Source organism: Pseudophryne corroboree, chromosome 6 (genome assembly GCF_028390025.1).
Source record: "Pseudophryne corroboree isolate aPseCor3 chromosome 6, aPseCor3.hap2, whole genome shotgun sequence".
Classification (NCBI taxonomy): Eukaryota; Metazoa; Chordata; class Amphibia; order Anura; family Myobatrachidae; genus Pseudophryne; species Pseudophryne corroboree.
The window spans coordinates 561,050,275-561,076,688 of NC_086449.1; the positions used below are offsets into that span (position 1 = coordinate 561,050,275).

The 26,414-nt window shown below is 44.8% G+C and overlaps 1 protein-coding gene across 6 annotated transcripts in view; it reads left to right on the plus strand.

The window, feature by feature from the left end:
- CDK17 (cyclin dependent kinase 17) overlaps window positions 1-26,414 on the plus strand; it is a 408,374-nt gene that overhangs the window by 360,616 nt on the left and 21,344 nt on the right. For all 6 annotated transcript variants that reach the window (XM_063927754.1, XM_063927751.1, XM_063927752.1 and 3 more), the window contains 6 exons: window positions 147-209; window positions 522-645; window positions 14,465-14,585; window positions 15,749-15,846; window positions 18,695-18,800; window positions 21,993-22,035. In XM_063927754.1, coding sequence (XP_063783824.1) covers window positions 147-209; window positions 522-645; window positions 14,465-14,585; window positions 15,749-15,846; window positions 18,695-18,800; window positions 21,993-22,035 — 555 coding nt within the window. The remainder of the gene's footprint in view (window positions 1-146; window positions 210-521; window positions 646-14,464; window positions 14,586-15,748; window positions 15,847-18,694; window positions 18,801-21,992; window positions 22,036-26,414) is intronic.

Here is a 26,414-nt window from a genome sequence, read left to right on the forward strand (position 1 = left end):
TGTAAGGTTGGTAATGGTGTCTTCTTCGTTTGGCTTTTTAGCTATTTTTATTGGCAGCCACAAATTCTGTTAGACCATATTTATACTGAAATGTACAATTTACTTTATATAAACCATGATTTCATATGTTCTTGTTTTGCCTCTAGGACAAAGATTTGAAGCAATATATGGATGACTGTGGCAATATTATGAGCATACACAATGTAAAGGTACATAATACACTTTTATTTGAAATATCATTCGGACAAAACTAAGCAGCAATATGAACTGTACAAAAGGTTTTGGAAGTGGTCTAAGGGAAATATCTTTCTCCTTATATATTGCACTACTATACTTCATGTTGTCACCTTTATTTCTTTATTAGCTCTGAGAATAATAATGATAACCTATATTAATGCTTTTCTCAAATATATAAATTACTAGCTTCTGATTTACTTAAACATTTTTTTTTTCTGTGTCAATGTCTTAGAGCATGGCTAAATCTAAACCTGATGTGTTTTTTTCTTTCTTTCCCCTTTCAGATATTTTTGTATCAAATTTTAAGGGGCTTAGCTTACTGTCACAAGAGGAAAGTGCTTCATCGAGACTTAAAGCCACAGAACTTGCTCATCAATGAGAAGGGGGAGTTGAAATTAGCAGATTTTGGTATGTTAAAAAAATGACATGGCACTTCATTGCACTACCTCTATCAGTTGCTATACTTAATCCATACCTCATCTCTTGGCAAACTAATCCGCTCTTTTGGATTTCAGTATGCGGATGATAGTCAGATCTACTTGTTCTCCCCAGATTTGTCACCATCTGTATTGGTTCGTGTCACTGAATGCCCTTCTGCCATTTCATCTTGAATGTCGTCTCACCACCTCAAACTTAATATTTCCAAAACATAATTGATTCTATTTCCACGTACCAATTGTAGTTACCAATCTAATATCTCTGTCACTATTGATAAACTTAACAATCAATCCACCACCCCACAAGCTCGCTGCCTAGGTGTCATACTTGACTCTGAACTGTCCTTTGTTCCCTACGTTCAACCTGTCTCAAAATTATCTTACATGCATCTAAAAAATACTACCATATCTTACACAAGACACTGCAAAAACTCTAATCCATGGTCTCATTAATCCACCCACATTGATTATTGCAATTGTCATTTTAGTGGTCTTCCCAGAAATAGGCTCTCATCACTACAATCCATTTTGAATGCAGCTGTGAGGCTAAACTTCCTCGCTGTATGTTCATCGTCATCTGATCTGTTCTGTCATTCCCTCCATTGGTTACTTGTATTCTACCATATTCAGTATAAAATACTTTTTCCTCTGCTCTGCACAAGATCTGTGTCTCTTATACACACTCAAGTGCAACAGAATTTGCTGCGCTATATAATAAATAAATCATTTAATGACATACAATTAGAGTGTAACATTGAAACTGAGCCACATATACTCCAGTACTGTAACGGCCAATGCCACTCTTCCATAAACCAAATCAAGCAAGCGCTAATTGTCGCTAATCATATTGTCTTTCCTGTCAGTGTTGCACTTGGCCAAACTCATCATTGAAGTTAAAATTAATATAATTCGAGATCATATTATAATATTTTTACACAACTTCCTCTTTACCGTTCCATACACCCAGTGTAGTTTATTAGGCCCACTATTTTCTCCATGAAAGGAGTGGAGTGGTTTTCCTCACTCCCGTGGTGAGCGTTTTTTTTTTTGTTTTGTTTTTTGTATGCAGTACTCGTGCAAATTATAACCCATTTTTTTCCCAGAACAGTTTTTGCTCATTCTAATGCTTCAAATAAAAAAAAACAATTACAATAGCCAAAAAGTGGTGGTTCTTTGAAACTAGAAATACTTTGAGGTATTTGCTTTGGCATTATTTTAAGTGTCCAAAATGGCAAAAAGCAGATTCTACAATTTAGGATCTTTAAAAGCTTATAATTTGTAGGAAAAATGTGGTAGCCCAAGAAGGCATAACATTTCTAAAGCTAGAAAACCTACCGCATTAAATGACAGGACTCGTGTTTTTATTGGATAGCAACTACCCCACCCACAAAAAGAAAAAAATCTGTGGTGCCACCACTTGAGCATGTATCATTAAGGTGGTGAGAGGCCACATGTAGTGCCCTCCTTTGTCTTATGGTAAACTCATTTTTCCATAGTGCAGGGTAATATCTGGTGACTGCTGGTGATTACCAGACAGTGAATACAAAGGGACAAAATTATTTTAAAGAGTGAACTCCCTTCATTCAAATGTTGGTACCGCTGAATTAATTGAAGATAGAATGGGTTAGCTCTTTGCACACAGTCAACCGAAGAAAGTCATGTGTGATCCCATCATAAACATATAAATACATGTTTTAAAATAGTACAGATGTAAGTAAATTTAAGAATTCAATCTTCTGTTTTCTATTCTGAAGTAAATCCTGATATTACAGTTATGTGGGGAATTGATTGCCATACTTTATATTTTATTATGACTCTAAATTTCACTTGTTTGGTTTTGTCCATAAGCTCTGACAGCCTATCTATAGACAGAAAGCTGCTCATTTTAATGTGCTCTTTCGTCTGGCCTATAATTCAGTTGTGCAGAAAATCTGCATCCAGGCAAGCATCAGTTTAATGTACAACGATGCTTGAGGGTGGTTACGGTCTAAACATTGAGGATGAAATGGACTGTAATCATAGATATCATCACAGTTGATGGAATCTGACAAATAACTTAAAATTGCTGACAAAAAGCTACAGTTACATAACACTTATGATGGTTGTTGAAAATGATTTGCTGAAATGAAGCATGCAGTATCCTATAATGTTTTTCCTACTAGAAATAGTAAATGAAATCACAGAAGGGCAGCAAATTTATAAAATGAGAACATAATATATAGATAATGTTCATGTTTTGAAAAACAGATATAACGGTTACCTTTTTTTTCATTGGTAGAATCAAATAGTATAGACCTTTTTTGCTTTGTTTTATTGTAATGACTTTTAATTCTCTAAACCATGGATAGCAGTGTTGGTGTTATCCACGGTGAGGTTAGTATAGCTGGGAGTTGGCCTGAAAACTGAACATGGCTGATCGCCATTAACTGCTTTAATTTTTATTTTCAATTGTAACATGGTGACTATCTCCATAAGCCTTCTGCTTGTGTCTGACACTCTACATGTCCTTGTAATGTACCGCTAAGGGTAGGTACTGCATCTGTATTTCCGTTATGTATTTATACGACATAGGCTCTAACCTAGCTACTGCCCAGCAGTGCACGCTGCCCTCCTAGTCCCTGTGTGCTACTGAGTACAATGGTATGGTCCAGTCATTTTGTAGTCTCTGCCATAAGCCATTTTTCTCTTACATCCTAGGGGATACTGGAAATCTATTTAGTACCATGGGGTATAGACGGATCCAATTGGAGCCGTGGGCACTATAGAAGTTTGATAACGTGTGTTGGCTCCTCCCTCTATGCCCCTCCTTACAGACTCCGTATAGAAAATGTGCCCGGAGGAGCTGGTCACGCTTATGGAAAATCCTGAAGAGTTTTCTGCATTTATTTTATATATGTGTTATTTCTCTGACGTCCTAGTGGATGCTGGGTACTCCGTAAGGACCATGGGGAATAGACGGGCTCCGCAGGAGACTGGGCACTCTTAAAAGAACTATATCTGGTGTGCACTGGCTCCTCCCTCTATGCCCCTCCTCCAGACCTCAGTTAGAATCTGTGCCCGGCCCGAGCTGGTTGCACACTAGGGGCTCTCCTGAGCTTCTAGTAAAGAAAGTATTTGTTAGGTTTTTTATTTTCAGTGAGATCTGCTGGCAACAGACTCACTGCTACGTGGGACTTAGGGGAGAGAAGCAAACCTACCTGCTTGCAGCTAGCTTGGGCTTCTAAGGCTACTGGACACCATTGGCTCCAGAGGGATCGAACACTGGGCCCGTCCACGATCGTCCGGTCCCGGAGCCGCGCCGCCGTCCCCCTTGCAGAGCCAGAAGCAAGAAGAACATCCTGAAAATCGGCGGCTGAAGACTTCGGTCTTCATTAAGGTAGCGCACAGCACTGCAGCTGTGCGCCATTGCTCCCTATGCACACCACATACTCCGGTCACTGATGGGTGCAGGGCGCTGGGGGGGGGCGCCCTGGGCTGCAATTAGAGTACCTTACATTGGCAAACAGCACATAATATAGTCTAAAAAACTATATATGTACAAAAATCCCCCGCCATAATATAAATATAAGAGCGGGAGAAGTCCGCCGAGAAAGGGGCGGGGCTATCTCCCTCAGCACACTGGCGCCATTTCCTCTTCACAGCTCCGCTGGAAGACAGCTCCCCAGGCTCTCCCCTGCAGTTTCCAGGCTCAAAGGGTAAAAAAGAGAGGGGGGGGCACTAAATTTAGGCGCAAACTGTATATGTAAAGCAGCTATAGAGAAAAATCACTTTGTGTTAGTGTAAATCCCTGATTATATAGCGCTGTGGTGTGTGCTGGCATACTCTCTCTCTGTCTCCCCAAAGGACTTTGTGGGGTCCTGTCCTCAGTCAGAGCATTCCCTGTGTGTGTGTGTGTGTGTGTGTGTGTGCGGTGTGTCGGTACTGCTGTGTCGACATGTTTGATGAGGAGGCTTACGTGGAGGCGGAGCAGGTGCCGATAAGTGTGATGTCGCCCCCTGCGGGGCCGACACCTGAGTGGATGGATATGTGGAAGGTATTAACCGACAGTGTCAACTCCTTACATAAAAGGTTCGATGACGCAGCTTTGGGACAGCCGGCATCTCAGCCCGCGCCTGCCCAGGCATCTCAGAGGCCGTCAGGGGCTCAAAAACGCCCGCTACCTCAGATGGCTGACACAGATGTCTACACGGAGTCTGACTCCAGTGTCGACGAGGATGAGACAAATATACAATCCACTAGGGCCATCCGATGTATGATTACGGCAATGAAAAATGTGTTGCACATTTCTGACATTAACCCGGTTACCACAAAAAAGGGTATTATGTTTGGGGAGAAAAAGCAGCCAGTGACTTTTCCCCCATCTGATGAGTTAAACGAATTGTGTGAAGAAGCGTGGGGTTCCCCAGATAAGAAACTAGTAATTTCTAAGCGGTTACTAATGGCGTACCCTTTCCCGCCAACGGATAGGTTACGCTGGGAGACATCCCCTAAGGTGGACAAAGCGCTTACACGCTTATCAAAAAAGGTGGCACTGCCGTCTCGGGATACGGCCGCCTTGAAGGAGCCTGCAGATAGAAAGCAGGAGGCTATCCTGAAGTCTGTGTATACACACTCAGGTACTATAATGAGACCTGCTATTGCTTCAGCATGGATGTGTAGTGCTGCAGCAGCATGGTCTGATTCCCTATCAGATAACATTGATTCCCTTGACAGGGATACTATTTTGCTAACTATAGAGCATGTTAAAGACGTAGTCTTATATATGAGAGATGCACAGAGGGACATTTGCCTGCTGGCATCTAGAATTAATGCAATGTCCATTTCTGCCAGGAGAGTATTATGGACTCGGCAGTGGACAGGTGATGCTGATTCTAAAAGGCACATGGAAGTTCTGCCTTATAAGGGTGAGGAATTGTTTGGGGACGGTCTCTCGGACCTCGTGTCCACAGCAACAGCTGGGAAGTCGACTTTTTTACCTCAGGTCCCCTCACAGCCTAAGAAAGCACCGTATTATCAAGTACAGTCCTTTCGGCCTCAGAAAGGCAAGCGGGTCAGAGGCGCGTCCTTTCTGCCCAGAGGCAGGGGTAGAGGGAAAAAGCTGCACCAGACAGCCAGTTTCCAGGAACAAATATCCTCCCCTGCTTCCACTAAGTCCACCGCATGACGCTGGGGCTCCACAGGTGGAGCCAGGTGCGGTGGGGGCCCGTCTCCGGAACTTCAGCGACCAGTGGGTTCGCTCACAGGTGGATCTCTGGGTTCTACAGGTATCTCAGGGATACAAGCTGGAGTTCGAGACGTCTCCCCCTCGCCATTACCTCAAATCAGCCTTGCCTGCTACTCCCAAGGAAAGGGAGTTAGTACTGGCGGCAATTCACAAGCTGTACCTCAGGCAGGTGATAATCAAAGTTCCTCTCCTTCAACAGGGACGAGGTTACTATTCCACAATGTTTGTGATACCGAAACCAGACGGTTCGGTGAGACCCATTCTAAATTTGAAATCCTTGAACACTTATATAAGGAAGTTCAAGTTCAAAATAGAATCGCTCAGGGCGGTTATTGCAAGCCTGGAAGAGGGGGATATTATGGTGTCACTGGACATCATGGATGCTTACCTACATGTCCCCATTTACCCACCTCACCAGGAGTACCTCAAGGTTGTGGTACAGAACTGCCATTACCAATTCTAGATGTTGCCGTTTGGCCTGTCCACGGCACCGAGGGTGTGTTCCAAGGTAATGGCCAAAATGATGATACTCCTTCGAAAGAAGGGAGTTATAATTATCCCGTACTTGGACGATCTCCTTATAAAGGCGAGGTCCAAGGAGCAGTCGTTGATCGGAGTAGCATTATCTCAGGAAGTGCTACAACAGCACGGCTGGATTCTGAATATCCCAAAGTCGCAGCTGGTTCCTACGACGTGTCTGCTGATATTGGGCATGTTTCTGGACACAGAACAGAAGAAGGTGTTTCTCCCGGAGGAGAAGGCCAAGGAGTTGTCATCTCTGGTCAGAGACCTCCTGCAACCAAAACAGGTGTCGGTGCATCATTGCACGCGAATCCTGGAAAAGATGGTAGCTTCTTTCGAAGCAATTCCCTTTGGCAGGTTCCATGCAAGGAACTTTCAGTGGGACCTGTTAGACAAGTGAGGATCGCATCTTCAGATGCATCGGCTGATCACCCTGTCCCTGAGGGCCAGGGTGTCTCTGCTGTGGTGGCTGCAGAGTGCTCATCTTCTCGAGGGCCGCAGATTCGGCATTCAGGACTGGGTCCTGGTGACCACGGATGCAAACCTCCGAGGTTGGGGAGCAGTCACTCAGGGAAGAAACTTCCAAGGACAATGGTCGAGTCAGGAGACTTCCCTAAACATAAATATTCTGGACTTAAGGGCCATTTACAATGCCCTAAGGCAAGCAGAACCTCTGCTTCAAAACCAGCCGGTGCTGATTCAGTCAGACAACATCACGGCTGTCGCCCATGTAAACCGACAAGGCGGCACAAGAAGCAGGATGGCGTTGGCAGAAGCCACAAGGATTCTCCGATGGGCGGAGTATCACGTGCTAACACTGTCAGCAGTGTTCGTTCCGGGTGTGGAAAACTAGGAAGCAGACTTCCTCAGCAGGCACGACCTCCACCCGGGAGAGTGGGGACTTCATCCAGAAGTCTTCACGCAGATTGTGAACCGTTGGGAACGGCCACAGGTGGACATGATGGCGTCCCGCCTCAACAAAAAGCTAAATAGTATTGCGCCAGGTCAAGAGACCCTCAGGCGATAGCTGTGGACGCACTAGTGACACCGTGGGTGTACCAGTAGGTTTATGTGTTCCCTCCTCTTCCTCTCATACCCAAGGTACTGAGCATAGTAAGTAAGAGAGGAGTAAGAACTATACTCGTAGTTCCGGATTGGCCAAGAAGAACTTGGTACCCAGAACTACAAGAAATGATCTCGGAGGACCCATGATCTCTGTCTCTCAGACAGGACCTGTTACTGCAGGGGCCCTGTCTGTTCCAAGACTTACTGCGGCTGCGTTTGAAGGCTTGGCGGTTGAACGCCGGATCCTAGCGGAAAAGGGCGTTCCAGATGAAGTGATTCCTACGCTGTTAAAGGCTAGGAAAGACGCTGCCTGAAGTTCAGACGTTGTTAAGGGAGTGCTGCATATTCAGCCCCCTTTTGTGCCTCCAGTGGCACCTTGGGATCTCAACGTAGTGTTGGATTTCCTAAAATCACATTGTTTTGAGCCACTTCAGAACGTGGAGTTGAAGTATCTCACGTGGAAAGTGGTCATATATATTTGGCCTTGGCTTCGGCTAGGCGTGTCAGAATTGGCGGCTTTGTCATGTGAAAGCCATTATCTGATCTTCCATAGGGACAGGGCAGAATTGAGGATTCGTCCCCAATTTCTCCATAAGGTGGTATCAGCGTTTCATTGACCCAACCTATTGTGGTGCCTGCGGCTACTCGGGACTTGGAGGCCTCCAAGTTGCTGGATGTAGTCCGGGCCCTGAAAATCTATGTTTCCAGGACGGCTGGAGTCAGAAATACTGACTCGCTGTTTATCCTGCATGCACCGAACAAGCTGGGTGCTCCTGCTTCTTAGCAGACTATTGCTCGCTGGATCTGTAGCACGATTCAACTTGCACATTCTGCTGCTGGACTGCCGCATCCTAAATCAGTAAAAGCCCATTCCACGAGGAAGGGTCTCTTCTTGGGCGGCTGCCCAAGGGGTCTCGGCATTACAACCTTGCCGAGCTGCTACCTGTTCGGGGTCAAACACGTTTGCAAAATTCTACAAGTTTGATACCCTGGCTGAGGAGGACCTTGAGTTTGCTCATGCGGTGCTGCAGAGTCATCCGCACTCTCCCGCCCATTTGGGAGCTTTGGTATAATCCCCATGGTCCTTACGGAGTACCCAGCATCCACTAGGACGTCAGAGAAAATAAGAATTTACTCACCAGTGATTCTATTTCTCGTAGTCTGTAGTGGATGCTGGGTGCCCGTCCCAAGTGCGGACTCTCTGCAATACATGTATATAGTTATTGCTTAACTAAAGGGTTATTGTTATGAGCCATCTGTTACTGAGGCTCAGTTGTTTGTTCATACTGTTAACTGGGTATGGTTATCACGAGTTGTACAGTGTGATTGGTGTGGCTGGTATGAGTCTTACCCTGGATTCCAAATCCTTTCCTGGTAATGTCAGCTCTTCCGGGCACAGTTTCCCTAACTGAGGTCTGGAGGAGGGGCATAGAGGGAGGAGCCAGTGCACACCAGATATAGTACCTAATCTTTCTTTTAAGAGTGCCCAGTCTCTTGCGGAGCCCGTCTATTCCCCATGGTCCTCACGGAGTACCCAGCATCCACTACGGACTACGAGAAATAGAATTACCGGTGAGTAAATTCTTATTTTTCAGGCAGCCTGCTTCATGGGACATAGAAAAGGGGGGGGGGCTACCTCTTGAATGGTTAATGGTCCCGTTCCCCGCTGACAGGCCACAGAGCTCCTGAGGGAACTATTCGCAAGCCCCACCATGGCGAGCGTACATTCCCGCAGCACGCCGCCACCCCTAACAGTGGTGAGTACTAAACCGGCGTCCCGACTAGTGGGTCGCCGGCATGAGGGTACGGAGACGCACACGACTTTTAACCGGGCAGACTGAGTCTCCAGACTTAGTACACAGTACTGGTATTGCAGCTGTAAATGGGGCTTACTCCAGTTTAGGCACTTTGACACATAAAGCCAGTATAAAGAAGAGCGGGAAGACCACGCACCATTGCAGGGGCAGGGCTTCACTATGAGCGGATCCAGCAGCTCACAGGTGCCATTTTACCTTACTGCAGCAACACAGACGATGACTGCAGGGATGCGCAGCTCCTCTGGAGAGCCTCCAGATTACCTCAGCGGTACCAGATGGTCATAGCAGGGGGAGCTTTATACTTGTGTACTAACTCCCTCATCTAGGAACTTAGTCTGCGACCCAGCTAATCTTGGCTTTAGCAATAAGGGCGCCGTGTGCTGGTTCTATTTTCTCTCTGTGTCTCTCGGAAGGGCTCTTTGTGAGTTACTTGTGCTCTTAACCTTTTCCTGTGTGTGTGCTGTTTCTGCTGCAGTATGTCAGGCAAAGAGTGTGTATCTTGCAAGGCACAGTGTTCCTCTACTCCTGGGGGTTCACTAGTGTGTACTCAGTGTAGTATCCATTCTCAGGCTAGTGGGACGGAGCCAGCATGGCTGGACTCCATTCGGGGGATGATTTCCAATATCTCTACTAAATTATCTCGTAATGAGAAAGAGACACAATACTTAAGACAGTCTATGGCTGAGTTTATGCAAAAGGACTCAGACCAGCGTCTCAGCCCTCTACCATTTGTCCGCAAAAATGTACTATGGCCCATATCCTGCTTTCTGACTCTGATAATGAGGTGCACATAGAGGTAGGGGAAGGGTACTCTGTCGCAAGGTGTTGAGGCTCTCATAGACTCTATCAGGGAAGTCCTAAATATTCCTGATAAGGTGACAGAGGTGTGTGAGGAAACTTTCTTTAATGTGAAGAAAAAATCCTCAGCCACTTTTCCTGTGTCAAGGAAACTAAGTACCCTGTTTGAAGAACCGTGAGTTAATCCAGATAAGAAATTTTGAATTCCTAGGCGCATATTATCATCTTTTCCTTCGTCGTCCACTAGGGGGCACAGGAGTACTAACGCTGGGTATAGTCTGGCCGGGAGCAGGCAGGCACCAAAAGGGTTACTTAAAAGTACCCAGCATGCCCCCCTCCCTGTCCCCTATACTCCGCTCCGCTGCCAGGCTCGCCAGTTTTTCTTTTGGTGCGGCAGGAGCGGACACCATATTTTTAGGTGGCTGTTAATACAGCCTAGGTTACTTTTCTCTAGCATCCATAAGGGATATTGGGGACAGATTAGTACGATTGGGTATAGACTGGTCCAAAGGAGCAAGTGCACTTTAAATTTCTTCAACTGGGTGTGCTGGCTCCTCCCCTCTATGCCTCCTCCTACAGGTCAGTTTAGAAAAAGTGCCCTCAGGAGAGGATGCACTCTCTGCAAGCTCCAGAGTTGTTGTTTTTTCTTCAATTTCTTTTAAACTTTTATTTCTTTCGGCATGCTGTTTGTGCAACAACATACCTGCCCCGTCGGAGTTAGGTGGGGGGTACGGTCACCGGCCTCTTGAGGTGCAGAGCTGCTTCCCTGCAGCAGGACCACCCTCCTGAGGGGCTGTTTGTTCAGCGGAGCATGGCGCCTTGGCTGTCGCAGCCACAGCATGCCGCACACCCTTAACGCTGCCTGAAGGTGATTATCGTGGTGAATACACACCGGGGACCCCGCTAGGGGAAACCCCCTGTTCACGCTGAAACGCGGGTGAGGCGTACGGGTCCCTCCTGGGGGGGACCCGCTGTGGCCCCTGCATGAGACTTGCTAAATACCTTGTACCAAGCATTTATGTGAGGCTACAAACACTTAGGAGTATAAAGATTACGCAGTAGCTCCGGTGCCATAGCGGAGGGCGGAGCTACATCAGAGCGGGCTTAGCGGCTTTTTGGCGCCTTCCTCTGCATAAGCAGCAGCAGCCTCACACAGCTCCTCAATAATGGTCGCTCGCTGGATCACTGGTACCGGGTGTAGAGGGGGAGAGCCGCTATATTGCGCACAAATATCATCCCTCAGGGATTTTCATTAGACAGTCTCACTGTTTATATGTATATGTGAAACGTTGACAGCTTCACTGGGGCTGTACAGTGTTGGGTGCGCTGCTGTCCTCTCTCCTGTGTCTCATCTCACATACAATAGGGCAGGCTAGTTTTGTATTTCAGGCTCTGTTGTATGTGTATTATACCTGTTGTTTTTCTTCTTCACAATGGTAAAACAGAAGTTATGCAGTGTGTGTATTGCTAGATTTTCCCATAGCTCACCTGGTTCAATATAATGTGAGCAGTGTAGTAAGTCATCACAAAATGCTGATAACAATGTGGGGGAGAGTCCAGAGCCCTCCTGGCTGGGGGCTATCAAAACTATGATGTCTCTGATATGTCATCTCAACTCACTGCAAATGCCAATAAAACTCCGGAACTGCAACAAGCAGTGGCAAATCTAGCTCCTAAACTTCCCTCCCAGAACCACCCCTCCACTCCCATAATCCAGTTGATGGTTCAGGCCGTCTTGAAGCCGACCCGAATCTCAGTACATCTGTGCATCCGCCTTCTGGGGAAAATGGTGGCTTCTTACGAAGCAATTTAGTATGTAAGGTGTCATGCGAGAACCTTCCAGCTGGATCTGTTGGACAAATGGTCTGGATCGCATCTTCACATGCATCTGAGGATTCGTCTGTTGCCAAATGCCAGGATCTCCCTCCTGTGGTGGCTACAAACTTCTCACCTAGTGATGGGTTGAAGGTTTGGGATTCTGAATTGGCTTCTTTTAACCACAGAAGCAAGCCTCAGAGGTTTGGGTGCAGTCAACCAGGGGGTGCAGTTTCAAGGAAGGTGGTCAAGTCAGGAAGTCGTCCTTCTAATAAACATCCTGGAACTCAGGGCTATCTACAACGCCCTTCTGCAGACCTCATCTCTTCTTCAGAATCAGGACATTCAAGTTCAGTCGAACAATGACGGCGGTGACGTACATAAACCGACAGAGCGGAACGAATGTCAGAGGTGTCAAGAATTCTTCTCTGGGCGGAAAAACACGCCGTGGCGTTGTCAGCGGGAGTAGACCACTGGGAAGCAGATTTCCACAACAGACACGACCTGCACCCGGGGGAATGGGGCCTCCACCCGAAGGTGTTCCAGTGGCTGACACGTCAGTGGGGTTATCCACAAATCGACATGATGGCCTCTCGACTCAACAAGAAGCTCAAGCGGTATTGTTCCCAGTCGAGGGACCCACAGGCTGTAGTGATCAACGCCCTGACAACTCCGTGGGTCTACCAGCTAGTGTACTTGTTTCCTCCAATTCCTCTGATCCCAAGAGTTCTCTAAAGAATAAAAAGGGAAAGAGTTCAAGCAATCCTGATTGCTCCGGAACTGGCCGCGAAGGGCCTGGTATGCGGATATTCTCAAGATACTAATCGAAGATCCGTGGCCTCTGTAACAGGGCCCATTCGTTTATCAAGACTTACCACGGCTACGTTTTGATGGCATGGACGTTGAACGGCTGATTCTAGCCAGGAGAGGGATTCCTGACCAGGTCATCCCGACTATGATCCAAGCCATTAAGGGGGTAATGTCAAAACATTACCATCGTATCTGGAAGAAATATGTCTCTTGGTGTGAGAGCAGACAATATTTTACGGTAGATTTTCATCTAGGACATTTCCTGCTTTTTCTGCAGTCGGGAGTTGATGTGGGCCTACGCCTAGGCTCCATAAAAGTTCAGATTTTGGCCTTGTCTGTTTTCTTTCAGAAACAATTGGCTTCTCTTCCTGAGGTCCAGACGTTCTTGAAGGGTGTTCTTCATATCCAACCTCCTTTTGTGCCTCCTACGGCACCTTGGGATCTCAATTTGGTTCTGCAATTCCTCCAAACGGACTGGTTTGAACCGTTTCACGAGGTAGACATAAAGTATCTTATGTGGAAGACCGTCACGCTGTTGGCTTCGGCAAGGCGTGTATCGGAGCTGGGGGCGTTGTCTCACAAGAGCCCCTACTTGATTTTCCATGAGGACAGAGCTGAACTCAGGAATCATCAGCAATTCCTTTTTAAGCTGGTGTCGGCGTTTCACATCAACCAGCCAATTGTGGTTCCGGTTGTTACTGACACCTCTGCTACTTCGAAGTCCTTGGACGTTGTAAGGGCTTTGAAGGTATATGTAAAGCTCACTATCCAGCATGCTTATTCCACGGCATGTTTGCCGATTCCGAAATTTGGACAGACCCACTCTACTAGGTCAGTGGGTTCTTCTTGGGCGGCTGCCCGGGGTGTCTCGGCATTACAGCTATGCCGAGCAGCTATTTGGTCGGGTTCGAACACGCTTGCCAAGTTTTACAAGTTCGATACCTTTGTCTCTGAGGACCTTCAGTTTGGTCAATCAGTTCTGCAGGAACCTCAGCACTTTCCCACACGGTTTGGGAGCTTTAGTACTTCCCCATGGTACAAAATGGATTCCCAGGATCCTCTAGGATGTAAGAGAAAATAGGATTTTAATTACCTACCGGTAAATCCTTTTCTCGTAGTCCGTAGGGGATACTGTGCGCCCGCCCAGTGCTTCTTTCTTCCTGCACGGTTGCTTATTTAACTGTTTGGTTCAGCTGTTGCTGTCCAAGTTTGGTTAGCATGGCTTTCCTCTTGTTCTAGTGTGCTGGTTCCAAATCTCACCACTTTGCTTATCTGTTTCCGTCTCTCAAAGTATGTCCGTCTCCTCTGGCACAGTTTCCTAGACTGAGTCTGGTAGGAGGGGCATGAAGGGAGGAGCCAGCACACGTTATTAAACTTCTGTAGTGCCCATGGCTCCAAGTGGACCAGTCTATACCCCATGGTACAAAATGGATTCCCAGTGTCCCCTACGGACTACGAGAAAAGGATTTACCGGTAGGTAATTAAAATCCTATTTTTTCTAAAATGAAACAAACTTCCCTATCCAATCCTTTTACAGCACAGGAATTCAACATGCAGCCCCTCCAGCTGCTGTGAAACCACAGCTCCCAGCATCTTCTGCCACAGTTTTAGCATGACCTAATAGCTGCATTACATGGTATTTTTGAAACATGGTAATAGTGTACATTGTATGTGCAAGTGTGATGCAGTTAGCAAGGTATAAATATATTTTGTGTGTTTACATATTTTTCCCTTTACAGGCTTGGCAAGAGCAAAGTCTGTTCCTACGAAAACCTATTCCAATGAGGTTGTCACATTATGGTACAGGCCTCCAGATGTGCTCCTAGGGTCTTCTGAATATTCTACACAGATTGATATGTGGTAAATATATATACCAATAATTATCTTGTCTACATGTCAGACCTTTGTTGTATCAAACCTTTTAAAGAAGGCCAGTTTTGGTGTTGCCCATAGCAACCAATCAGATTCTATATTTCATTTTATAGAATGTGCTAAATAGATGAAAGCTGAATCTCATTGGTTGTTATGGGCAACACCACAGCTTGTCCTCTTGAAAATGTTTGATACATCTCCATGTTTGCCTGGTAAAATGTCATAGCTTTTCATAAAATTCCAATTGTTTATACACTAAAGAGCTTTCTTATGCACTCATACATGTCATCTCATTGTTACTTCAGCAGATCTAAAGGACCGCTCAATAGAAAAAAAACTTTGTTCCATCTAGAAATGAAGGTCTTGTTAAAGGGGTTATCTGCTTTCGGTCAAATTCTCTTACTAAAACCTGACAATTAGCCTTAGCTGACATGGGTCTGCTAGTGCTACATGCCGAGGGAGGCCTAATTCACGTTCTATTTTCTTTCCTTCTCCCCAGCCTTGATTCTTTCATTCACTAACATTTTCTTTTGTGAATCATACATTCACGTATCATTCTTGTGTGGTAGCTAGGAACTGAACAAAAAGTTCTGGCTTCCATAGCAGTCATTATCAAATATACAGGATTACTACATATAGGTATGGGTTCTGTCTTGCAAGTCCCAGGTTTGATAATGTTCTGGTAAGTGATAAGTCAATGTTTGCCACTTCTCTGTGGTAATATCTCTAACTGCATTTTACTGCATATTTCTGAATTCTCTCTGTGGCACAAGGTACAGAGGAAGTAAAGGCCAGGACACCATGGGCAAAACGGGGACATTTCAATTGTTAAAACTGTATTTAAAAAAAATACTGTGTTTGAACAACCCAATTCCAGACATACTGTACAAAAAAATAAAAAGATGTATGATGGAAACATAGTTAAGCTAATTTCAGAAGACAATATTCTTTAAGTGACCAAATAATTACATAAAAATTATACAGATAACAATAAATTGAAAGCACAAAAGATTACTTGGATTTGTTATGCTGAACTTGTGGTATTTGTGATACAAGTGTCTTCTTATATCCCGGAGTAGAAATGTCCAAATATTAAGAAGTAACTGTACTCTCATATTGTGGAGGAATGCTTATTGTCACTTTCTTACCAGGGGTGTTGGCTGCATATTTTTTGAAATGGCTTCAGGAAGACCTCTCTTTCCTGGCTCCACTGTAGAAGATGAGCTGCACTTAATTTTCAGACTTCTAGGTAAATGCCACCAAGTTTACTTGAACAAATTACAACATTTATAGTTTGTCTGCTTACTTTTGAACATATACTCAATTCAGTTGTCTTTATCCTAAATTTATTGTGTTTTGTACTTTTACATGTTATTGATTCCCGGACAAGCCCTCATAAGGGGTGATAACTATCTAGTGATTTTTGAAGACTTGTTTTTGAATTCTGAAAGCAGGATTAGTCAGAGTGCATCCAACGAGACAATTGTAACGAATTTCATTTCTCTAGGATTATTTTTCAATTTTGTTGACATTTATATGGTGCCATCATATTCTGTAGCTATATACAATTGGGAACAAACCTTTTGACAACAAGAGTGTCCGGAAAATAGGCCTTGTCCTCAAACTTCCAGTTTGTGGGGTTTTTTGCTATAAATTGCATATTTATTAGTCTAGATTGCCATGGACAAATAGTGACTGACAACGCAGCTGAAAAGGAAAATCATTTTGGCATACATGGGTTGTTAGTATAAATAGAGACATTAGGTAGGTAGTTTCTGTTGGCTGAGGGGATTATTAGTAGCTTGGTTTTTGAAAGATTGAATTTGAAGTGGTGAGAGAACATCCAATATGAAATGGCAGACAGAAACTGAGTAGCCACCACAGATGATGAAAGATTTGGAGAGGACCGCTAAATCTGAATAGAGATGATAGTCAAATACAAAAGATCATGTTATATCCCTTTCAGACCATCAGCTTCTAACACGGGTTATTGCACATGAGCGCGCATAACCCGTGTTGCTGAGCGGTCTGAAAGGGCCCAGGGGAATCGTCCTGGGTCGATTGCTACCAAGGTTGAACACTGTTTCAACCCTGGTCGATGTGCGATATGAACGGGTTGCTGGGTCGATGCGACCAGTTTCCCGGTCACACTGAATGGAACCCCCGCATGCATCACCGCTGAAGTCACCAATCCAGCAATATGCCGGGCTGGAGATGCCAGTGTAAAGGGGTCTGAGGCGGGTCTCTCTTGGGTGCGACCCGCCAGTAGCGGTGTAAAAGGGGTATAAGTTTTGCAAGAGAAATGGTAGAGCTAGAGAAAAGCTGAGGTCCTAGGCCAGGCCTGGCCAACCTGAGGCTCTCCAGCTGTTATAAAACTACAAAACCCAGCATGCCCTGCCACAGTTTTAGCATTCCCTAATAGCAAAACTGTGTCAGGGCATGCTGGGACATGTACAGAGGTTTCACAACAGCTGGAGAGCCACAGGTTAGCCAGGGCTGACCTAGGCAGAAAGCTTTGTGACACTTTGACAGAAGAAGTGGAGAGGTGGTGGGTGCAGAGAAATAAACACTGAAAGAGTGATTTTATAATTAGTATGAGAATCCGGATAAGATAGTGTAATGTAGGCCTAAGGAATGTAGTGTTTATATGAGGACACAGAGTATTCGAAGTGATCAAATATTTGACCAGCTTAGTTGCACAGTATCAGTGGAGGTTTTGGAATGAAAGCTTGTCTGTAGAGGATCCAGTATGGTTGTTGAGGTGATTATAAAGCTGGGTACACACTAAACGATATGTTGCTCCATCCTGCGGATTAGAGCGACGTATCCGGTACATCGTCTAGTGTAATCCCGCTGGTTGCTAGTGACATACCCCATTGGCCTTGCAGCAGGGCCGACGGGGGATGTAGCTAGAGCTGACATGCTGCAGAATGCTCCCCCCATCAAACTCTGCATCAGCAAGTGTTTATGCACTTGCCACATTCCAGGTCCCATCGGCGCCGATGTCTAGTGTGTACCCAGCCTAAGATTTAAGCATCTGAAGAATCTTGGGGGTGTAGTAGGGTATGCCGGCGGCCGGGCTCCCAGCGACCAGCATACCGGCGCCGGCATACCGACAGCTGGGTGAGCGCAAATGAGCCCCTTGCACAGAGGCGCGCCATGCTATTTATTCTCCCTCCAGGGGGGTCGTGGACCCCCAAGAGGGAGAAAGTGTCGGGATTCCGGCGCCGGTATACTGTGCGCCGGGATCCCGACAGCCGGCAAACTGAAGATTACCCGAATCTTGGGATAGCAGGGGAGCTTATATCAATAGTTTTTACTTTTAAAAAATAGAATATATAACTGCATGCTTAAATAATTATGGACAGATGCCTGTGTGTACAGCAATATGACCTGTTTCCATTACAGCAGGGATCAGCACAGCAGAAGGGAGTTGACTGGTTTGTGGAGGTATAGGGTTTAGGGAACAGATATTACTGTAGGAAGATGAGTAGGAATACGCCTCCTTAATTTAATCTCATAAATTAACATGAAGTTGCCAGGTGGTTGTTCCATAAAGTTATATATAGTGATATAATTTTATGTCTGATCTTTTAAATTAAACATTCTTGAGACCAATAGATGAATTCACATAGATTGGTGTCGTACTGTATATATAGTGTAAGAATGCCACACTCTTACTTCCACAGAATTGCAGAATTCCAGTGCTCCTGTGAGGAATCTTTGCATTCTTTTGGAAACAATTCTTCCTGCCACTTGCGAGATGTAAAATCTTTGTGTCCCAACAGGAGCTTTATGTAATATATCTGCAAATGTGTCATTTTGCAATTGCTGTAGCATACTGTCATACATGTTCACAATGAATAAAAAAATACAGGATTTACCAATGTGAGATAATCTTCTTTACATATTTGGTATTTGATAGAAGCAAGTAGCATTAACATTTTGCTGTGCACACCGCTTGTTACAGATATCCTAGGGAGAGTATAGAAGTCATCATTGATAGCTGTAGATGGTTTATAAATCTGCAACATGCACTTTTATTTTTCTTTAAAATGTATGTTTATACAAATGTGTGATTACCGCTGTTTTTCCAGGCACTCCATCTGAAGAAACCTGGCCAGGAGTTACTTCAAATGATGAATTTCGAAACTACAATTTTCCCAAGTACAAGCCTCCGCCTCTTATCAATCATGCACCAAGGTATTGATCAGTGGTTGATCAGTCTGTTTGATCCTACAGGAAATGATCAGTAAATAAGTCGCTGTGTTTCAGGAAACCTAGAATTAATACTTGGTCTATATACTATTTATAATATTTATAAAAGCACTAACAGTGTTTCAAAAGACTACTTATGGAATGGTTTATTGTGCACCCCGGCACTTAAGTATATGTGGTCGATTCAGGAGGAGGGGGGGCGGGGCGGCTTGCCGTTGCACTGGCATCTCGTCTTTTACCGCTCGCATGCTGATCTCAACAAAAATCAGCAAGTCTGTATATCCCATTAGTGCGTGAGTTAGCTGCATAGACTTGCGGGCGACTCTTACTTGAATCAACTCCTATGTTTAGCTTCACAAGGGTTAAAATGATGGCATTTTGTGTGTAAAAGAAGTATTTACCCTTGCTTTGGTTACAGATCGACCTTGGTACACAATAGTTATCAGTGTTGTACAGTTTTAAGGAGAAACATCTTTGTGAATTATATTAGGCAAGGTATGAATCAAAATCACAGGCTGGTTCCCCACTGATGTTAGTACACATGCAGTTACTAGCTTGTTGCAACGCTAGAAAAGACTAAGGGGTATAATGGTGGGACCTATATGTTTGAATGACTGTGCTATGGAAGCTTATTTCATTTGCTAAACCTAATGTTGCTTATTTTATTAATAGAAGAACTTTTATAGATGTCCCTGGCTCCCAGTGAACTGATTTCTCAGGAATATTGTCAATTAGCCCACACAGTGGATGACTGCTGTGTATGCTGTAGGAGAAAGTAGCTGTTTTGGGTTCTACATATTCCCTGCAAGTTTTACTAAATATAATCTGTCACAGCCATGTCTGTTTATTTGCATGCAGCATTCAGTTGTCTAGACAGAAGAGACATCTCTGCTGTAGTCTGTATTGGATACAATTGTCCACTCCCACAGAGATTATGGGCCTGATTCAGAGATGGAGCAATGCCCGATGTTCACAGTGATCAGTTATTTATTTATTTTTGCAAATGTTCATGCACAAAAACTCCTACACACGTGTTATATGGTCTGTACACACAAAGGCACAGTTGCAGTTGATACGCATGATACCAGAAATGTTGTAGAAAACTTGTAAGGGGTCTAGTAGTGCACACAAATGGTCCGTTTCATGGGTATGTTTTGGGCGTGACACTGTTGTCAGTGGCAGCTGCTGTGTACACAGAGGCACATCTACAGACATGGGAAGCCAGAGTCAGATGGAGAAAGTTCTTCTATTAATAAAATCTACGTGGCCGTCTCAGTCCTTGCACATACACCTGTAGGCTTGTACACTAGGGAATAGCTGATGTACTAGCATTTACATAGTTGCAGACGTGTCTACGGCAACAGATACAAAAGTGGTTGTAGAAGCACCCACCCCTAAATGGCTAAAATAGGAGTCAGCTACACTGAACAAACATTGTTTTTAGTAAAACTTGGGTGGTGAAGGGGGTAAGGGGAGGTTTTCGTTAACATAGATTTAGACGTCAGACCTAAATAAGGTACACCTTTGACCTCAAGAGGACTTGAAATGATCGAATGGAATTCGATAAATGTAATTCAAAAGGAGACGTGGACCCAGCATACCCAAAATGTTATGATGGGTAACGCGGTATACTGTACATCTCTAGGTTCACTTCAAACCTATTCACATGGATGCTTTTAGTTTATATACATAATAACTTGAACAGTAGTGGTTCATTTTCTACTTTTACAATGTGTTGTCTTTTTTTATTTGGTCAATTCTGTAATGTGGCTCTAGCTTTACTAAAAGGCAGTTCCATACCTCCCAACTGCCCCGATTTTCGTGGGACAGTCCCGTTATTTTGGGGGTGTCCCGCGGTGGGGGGAGGGGAGTTGGCTGGCTCCTGTTATTGCTGCCATGCTTAGCAGAGCAGGGGTGAGTAGTTGCCATGCGCACAGTGTCTATTCACGGAGACAGGGACAAGGGTGCATGCCAGCAGCTCACAGAGCGCTGGCCATGCCCTTATAGTGATGTGAAATGGAGGCGTGGTTCGCGATTGTGGCTTTACCATGAGGCCATGCCCCTTTTCTGAGACCACACCCCTTTTCTGAGACCACACCCCTTTTCCCCGGCAGCCGCTGCTACACCGCACAGGGAGTCCCTCTTTCTACCTCCCAAAAGTTGGTAGGTATGCAGTTCCACCCTTTTTTATACGGGGTCCCTGAGGAGTGCAGCCAATAATAAAGACAAGGGAGAGTAAATGGGGGTTGGTGGATAACTTTTACAAATATGTACTGTAAAGCTGGAATTAGTTTTCAGACAATTACAGACTTTGACCAAAGGGAATTATTTGCATAACTGCAAATACTTTCTTTAACATCTCTAAGCAAAAATAAAAAAAAATATAAGGTAGGCAAGTAGTTTTTATACTGTAGCTGTTGCTTTAGTTCCTATAACTACTTACTAAATGTGTATATGTGTGCTCATTTACATTGTCCCATAAAACGCGGCTGTACGTGGGGTAACAACCCCTCTGCAGTCTCTGGATTTACAGGTCCTCTGCTGTTCTTGGGTTTCCAGGTCTCAGCGCTCTGCTGTTCTTGGGTTTCCAGGTCTCAGCGCTCTGCTGTTCTTGGCTTTCCAGGGCTCAGCGCTCTGCTGTTCTTGGCTTTCCAGGGCTCAGCGCTCTGCTGTTCTTGGGTTTCCAGGTCTCAGCGCTCTGCTGTTCTTGGGTTTCCAGGTCTCAGCGCTCTGCTGTTCTTGGGTTTCCAGGTCTCAGCGCTTTGCTGTTCTTGGGTTTCCAGGTCTCAGCGCTCTGCTGTTCTTGGGTTTCCAGGTCTCAGCGCTCTGCTGTTCTTGGGTTTCCAGGTCTCAGCGCTCTGCTGGCCCTGGGGTGACAAGGTCTCAGAGCTCTGCTGTCCCTGGGGTGACAAGGTCTCGGCGCTCTGCTGTTCCCCTGTGGTGAACACATTATTAATTATTTATCTGTTCCAACAATCAGCGTGTCTCTGATATTTACCAAAACAACAAATTACATATAATGCTGTATGATCTTCATTGCTAGAAACTAAACAGACTAAATTACTGTTAGCTTTACCATATACAGGTAGAAAATGATTACTTATTATTCAGGTCATATATGTTATTTACCATGCTTATATGCATGCATTTATTTATTTATTTATTTATTTATTTTAGGCTAGACTCTGAAGGAATTGAGTTGTTAACAAGGTTTCTTCAGGTAAGAAATATATATTGATTTAAGTTATTTAATGCTTTATTTCTGCCTTTGTTGTTACAAGCTTTCTTCCTTTTTGTGATGTCCACCATGTTTAACGGTTTAGAATGGTTTATTATACTTGAACAAGTGAAAAAGTTCTACTCTGACCTACTTAGGTCAATGTGCTGCAGGTCTTATTTCAGTAAGGAACTGCATAATTGATAATTGGGCCCTGAATGAGTTCCGTGTTTTATTTTCTGTGCTTTGCAATAGAGAAAGACGCACATCGCTTATTCAGGGGCAGAGTAACAATGAGTTCTTGCTGAAATGTGTCTATCAATCCAGTCTCTGATTCCATTCTCAACTTCCAGAGTAATTTCCTTTGTGTCATCTGTCTTCTAAAATTCTGTATTGAAGCTCAGTGGTAGCACACTCAAGCAATTTATCATAAATAAAGTGGGGAATATTGATGCCACGAGAAGCAGAACTTTAAAGAGAAATGAAGACACTTGGTTTGGTGCTGGACTTTTTGTAGGACCATCTAATCCTAAAATACAAGTTACCTTATTTAAAAGTTACAAATTGTATATAAAATAATAAACTTTAATACCTGCATATAACTTGACAATTGCTTGGTGATTTCCTTTGCAGGCAAAACTATCAATTAAATAGCTGATGAACACACTTCTAAAAAAGACAAAAAATGTGTGATCATTGGGAAATGAAAGAATCTATACTTGTTGGGGTATGGGTCGACTCAACTTAGGTCAACATGGGAATTAGGTCGACAGGTGAAAAGGTCGACATGAGTTTTTGGACTTTTTTTAGTGTCGTTTTCCTCGTAAAGTGACGGGGAACCCCTATTAGTGCACCGTGTTCGTTCGCCATGCTTTGTGCAAGGTGCCTTGCTCCGCCAGAACTTCGCTCTGCACAGTTTACTGTTCTAATCGTAGTCCATGTGGATCCTCAAGTATGGAAAAATCCAACAAATGAAAAAAATTTGAAAAACTCATGTCGACCTTTTGACCTGTCTACCTAGTACATGTTGACCTAATGCATGTCGACCTTTGGTCGACCACTGAACGACCGTATCCCACTTTTGGGTAGCGGTAGTCTCACTGTAATTACATATAATTAGCCAAATTGATAAACTGTTCAATTGAGGTTGCAATTTATTTTTTTATTTTTTTTTAAATACTTGTTCAAAACATCTAAAAAATAAGCAGTAACATATATAGAGCCTTTACATACAATACAATTTAGGTGGATGAAAACATTTTTATCCAAATTAACCCTGTTGCTGTTTGTGTATTCTAATTGTTAGACTTCTGCTACATCAGATCTGTGTGTGTGTACATGTGTGATTATCACACAGTGGCCAAATTATTATAACCATGATGCGATTTTATGCAAAGTAGCTATTTTGCAGATTATGCTGACATAGGGGTATATGCAATTGCTGTTAAATTCCCGAAAATGTCGAAAAACGGGACATTTTCGCCAAAAAAAAAAATTCGACAATGCAATTCAGTACTTTTCGTCAAAAAAACGGACTTTCAAAATTCGACTTTTTGAAATTCGACATTTGTCAAATTCGACATTTCTGCAATGGTACAAATGCGGCAATTCGACAAAAGTATATTCAATTGAAGATTGTAAATTCGACAACAGTGCTTTTAGACAGTAAATTCGTCATTTTCAATCCGCCACACTTTGCTGGCGGAATCTAATAAAAAAATTTAAAAACATGTATTTTTTGTGTTTTTTTAATTGGTAATAGCATATCTATTTATATTAGAAGGGATTAGGTACTTGGTTTGTCTATTTTGGAGGCACAAGTATAATTTATATATTTTAATTTTTTTATTTTATTTTTAAATGGAATGGTAAAAATCAGAAAAAAAAAAGCGTGGGGTCCCCCCTCCTAAGCATAACCAGCCTCGGGCTCTTCGAGCCGGTCCTGGTTCTAAAAATCCGGGGAAAAAACGGACAGGGGATCCCCCGTATTTTTAAAACCAGCACCAGGCTCTGCGCCTGGTGCTGGTGCAAAAAATACGGGGGACAAAAAGAGTAGGGGTCCCCCGTATTTTTTACACCAGCATCGGGCTCCACTAGCTGGGTAGATAATGCCACAGCCGGGGGTCACTTTTATACAGCGCCCTGCGGCCGTGGCATTAAATACGCAACTAGTCACCCCTGGCCGGGGTACCCTGGAGGAGTGGGGACCCCTTCAATCAAGGGGTCCAGCCACCCAAGGGCCAGGGGTGAAGCCCGAGGCTGTCCCTCCCATCCAAGGGCTGCAGATGGGGGGCTGATAGCCTTTTGAAAATTGAAAGAATATTGTTTTTTTCCAGCAGTACTACAAGTCCCAGCAAGCCTCCCCCGCAAGCTGGTACTTGGAGAACCACAAGTACCAGCATGCGGGAGAAAAACGGGCCCGCTGGTACCTGTAGTTCTACTGGAAAAAAATACCCAAATAAAAACAGGACACGCACACCGTGAGAGTAAAACTTTATTTCACACATGTCGACACATACATACTTACCTATGTTCACACGCCGACCTCTGTCCACTTGTCCAAGTAGAATCCACGGTGTACCTGAAAATAAAATTATACTCACCTGATCCAGTGTCCTGTGGTCTTTAATTATAATCCACGTACTTGGCAAAAAAAAAAAAACGACCAGGCGGCCTGAAAGGGATCCCATGTTTACACATGGGACCCCTTTCCCCGAATGCAGAGACCCCCCCGTGACTGCTGTCACAGAAAGGTCCCTTCAGCCAATCAGGAAGCGCCACTTCGTGGCACTCTCCTGATTGGCTGTATGCGCGTCTCAGCTGGCAGACAGCGCATCGCACAGCTCCCTCCATTTGTTTCAATGGTGGGAACTTTGCGGTCAGCGGTGGGGTTACCCGCGGTCAGCGGCTGACCGCGGGTGACCTCACCGCTGACCGCAAAGTTCCCACCATTGAAAGTAATGCGCGTCTGAGCTGAGACGCGCAGAGCCAATCAGGTGAGTGCCACGAAGTGGCGCTTCCTGATTGGCTGAAGGGACCTTTCTGTGACAGCAGTCACGGGGGGGTCTCTGCATTCGGGGAAAGGGGTCCCATGTGTAAACATGGGACCCCTTTCAGTCCGCCTGGTCCGGGTGTTCGTTTTGTTTTTTTGCCAAGTACGTGGATTATAATCTGGACACTGGATCCGGTGAGTATAATTTTATTCACAGGTACCCCGGATCGTCGGCGACATTGGAGACGTGCCAGTCGGCGGGTCAACATAGGTAAGTATGTGTGTGTCGGCAGGTGTGAAATCAAGTTTTACTTTCACGGTGTGTGTCTCCGGTTTTTATTTGGGTATTTTTTCCCCAGTAGAACTACAGGTACCAGCGGGCCCGTTTTTCTCCCGCATGCTGGTACTTGTGGTTCTCCAAGTACCGGCTTGCGGGGGAGGCTTGCTGGGACTTGTAGTACTACTGAAAAAAAACAATATTCTTTCAATTCTCAAAAGGCTATCAGCCCCCCATCCGCAGCCCTTGGATGGGGGGGACAGCCTCGGGCTTCACCCCTGGCCCTTGGGTGGCTGGGGGGGGGGGGGAACCCCTTGATTGAAGGGGTCCCCACTCGTCCAGGGTACCCCGGCCAGGGGTGACTAGTTGCGTATTTAATGCCACGGCCGCAGGGCGCTGTATAAAAGTGACCCCCGGCTGTGGCATTATCTACCCAGCTAGTGGAGCCCGATGCTGGTGTAAAAAATACGGGGGACCCCTACTCTTTTTGTCCCCCGTATTTTTTGCACCAGCACCAGGCGCAGAGCCTGGTGCTGGTTTTAAAAATACGGGGGATCCCCTGTCCGTTTTTTCCCCGGATTTTTAGAACCAGGACCGGCTCAAAGAGCCCGAGGCTGGTTATGCTTTGGAGGGGGGACCCCACGCAATTTTTTTTCGGGTTTTTTCCCGTGTTTTTTTTTTAATCTAATCAAAATTCGTCAAATCGGCCGTTTTTCGACAGCGGGACTGTCGAATCCGTTTTTTATTGAATATGTTGAATTCCGGCACCCACTTGCCGGAATTCGACGGTCAAATTGTGTCGAATTAAAAAACGGGCGAAAAATTGCCGCGATTCGCCGGCAATTGCATATACCCCATAGAATGTCTGTCTGATTCTGTGTAAGAACGGAAAGGTGAAGGAATGCAGGGACTACTGAAGTGCATCACTCATGAAATAATGGGTAAACGACGCAATCTGATGGACTTTGAACATGGAGTATGAGTTTAGCTTGTAGCAGCGGTGCGAGCCTTACTGGGGAATTGTTTGAGGGGCAGCAGTTCTTAGTGTACACAGAGTGGATCCACAGATAAAAACCTGCACTGAGCGCATGGCCTGTGGTCGTAAACAACCAT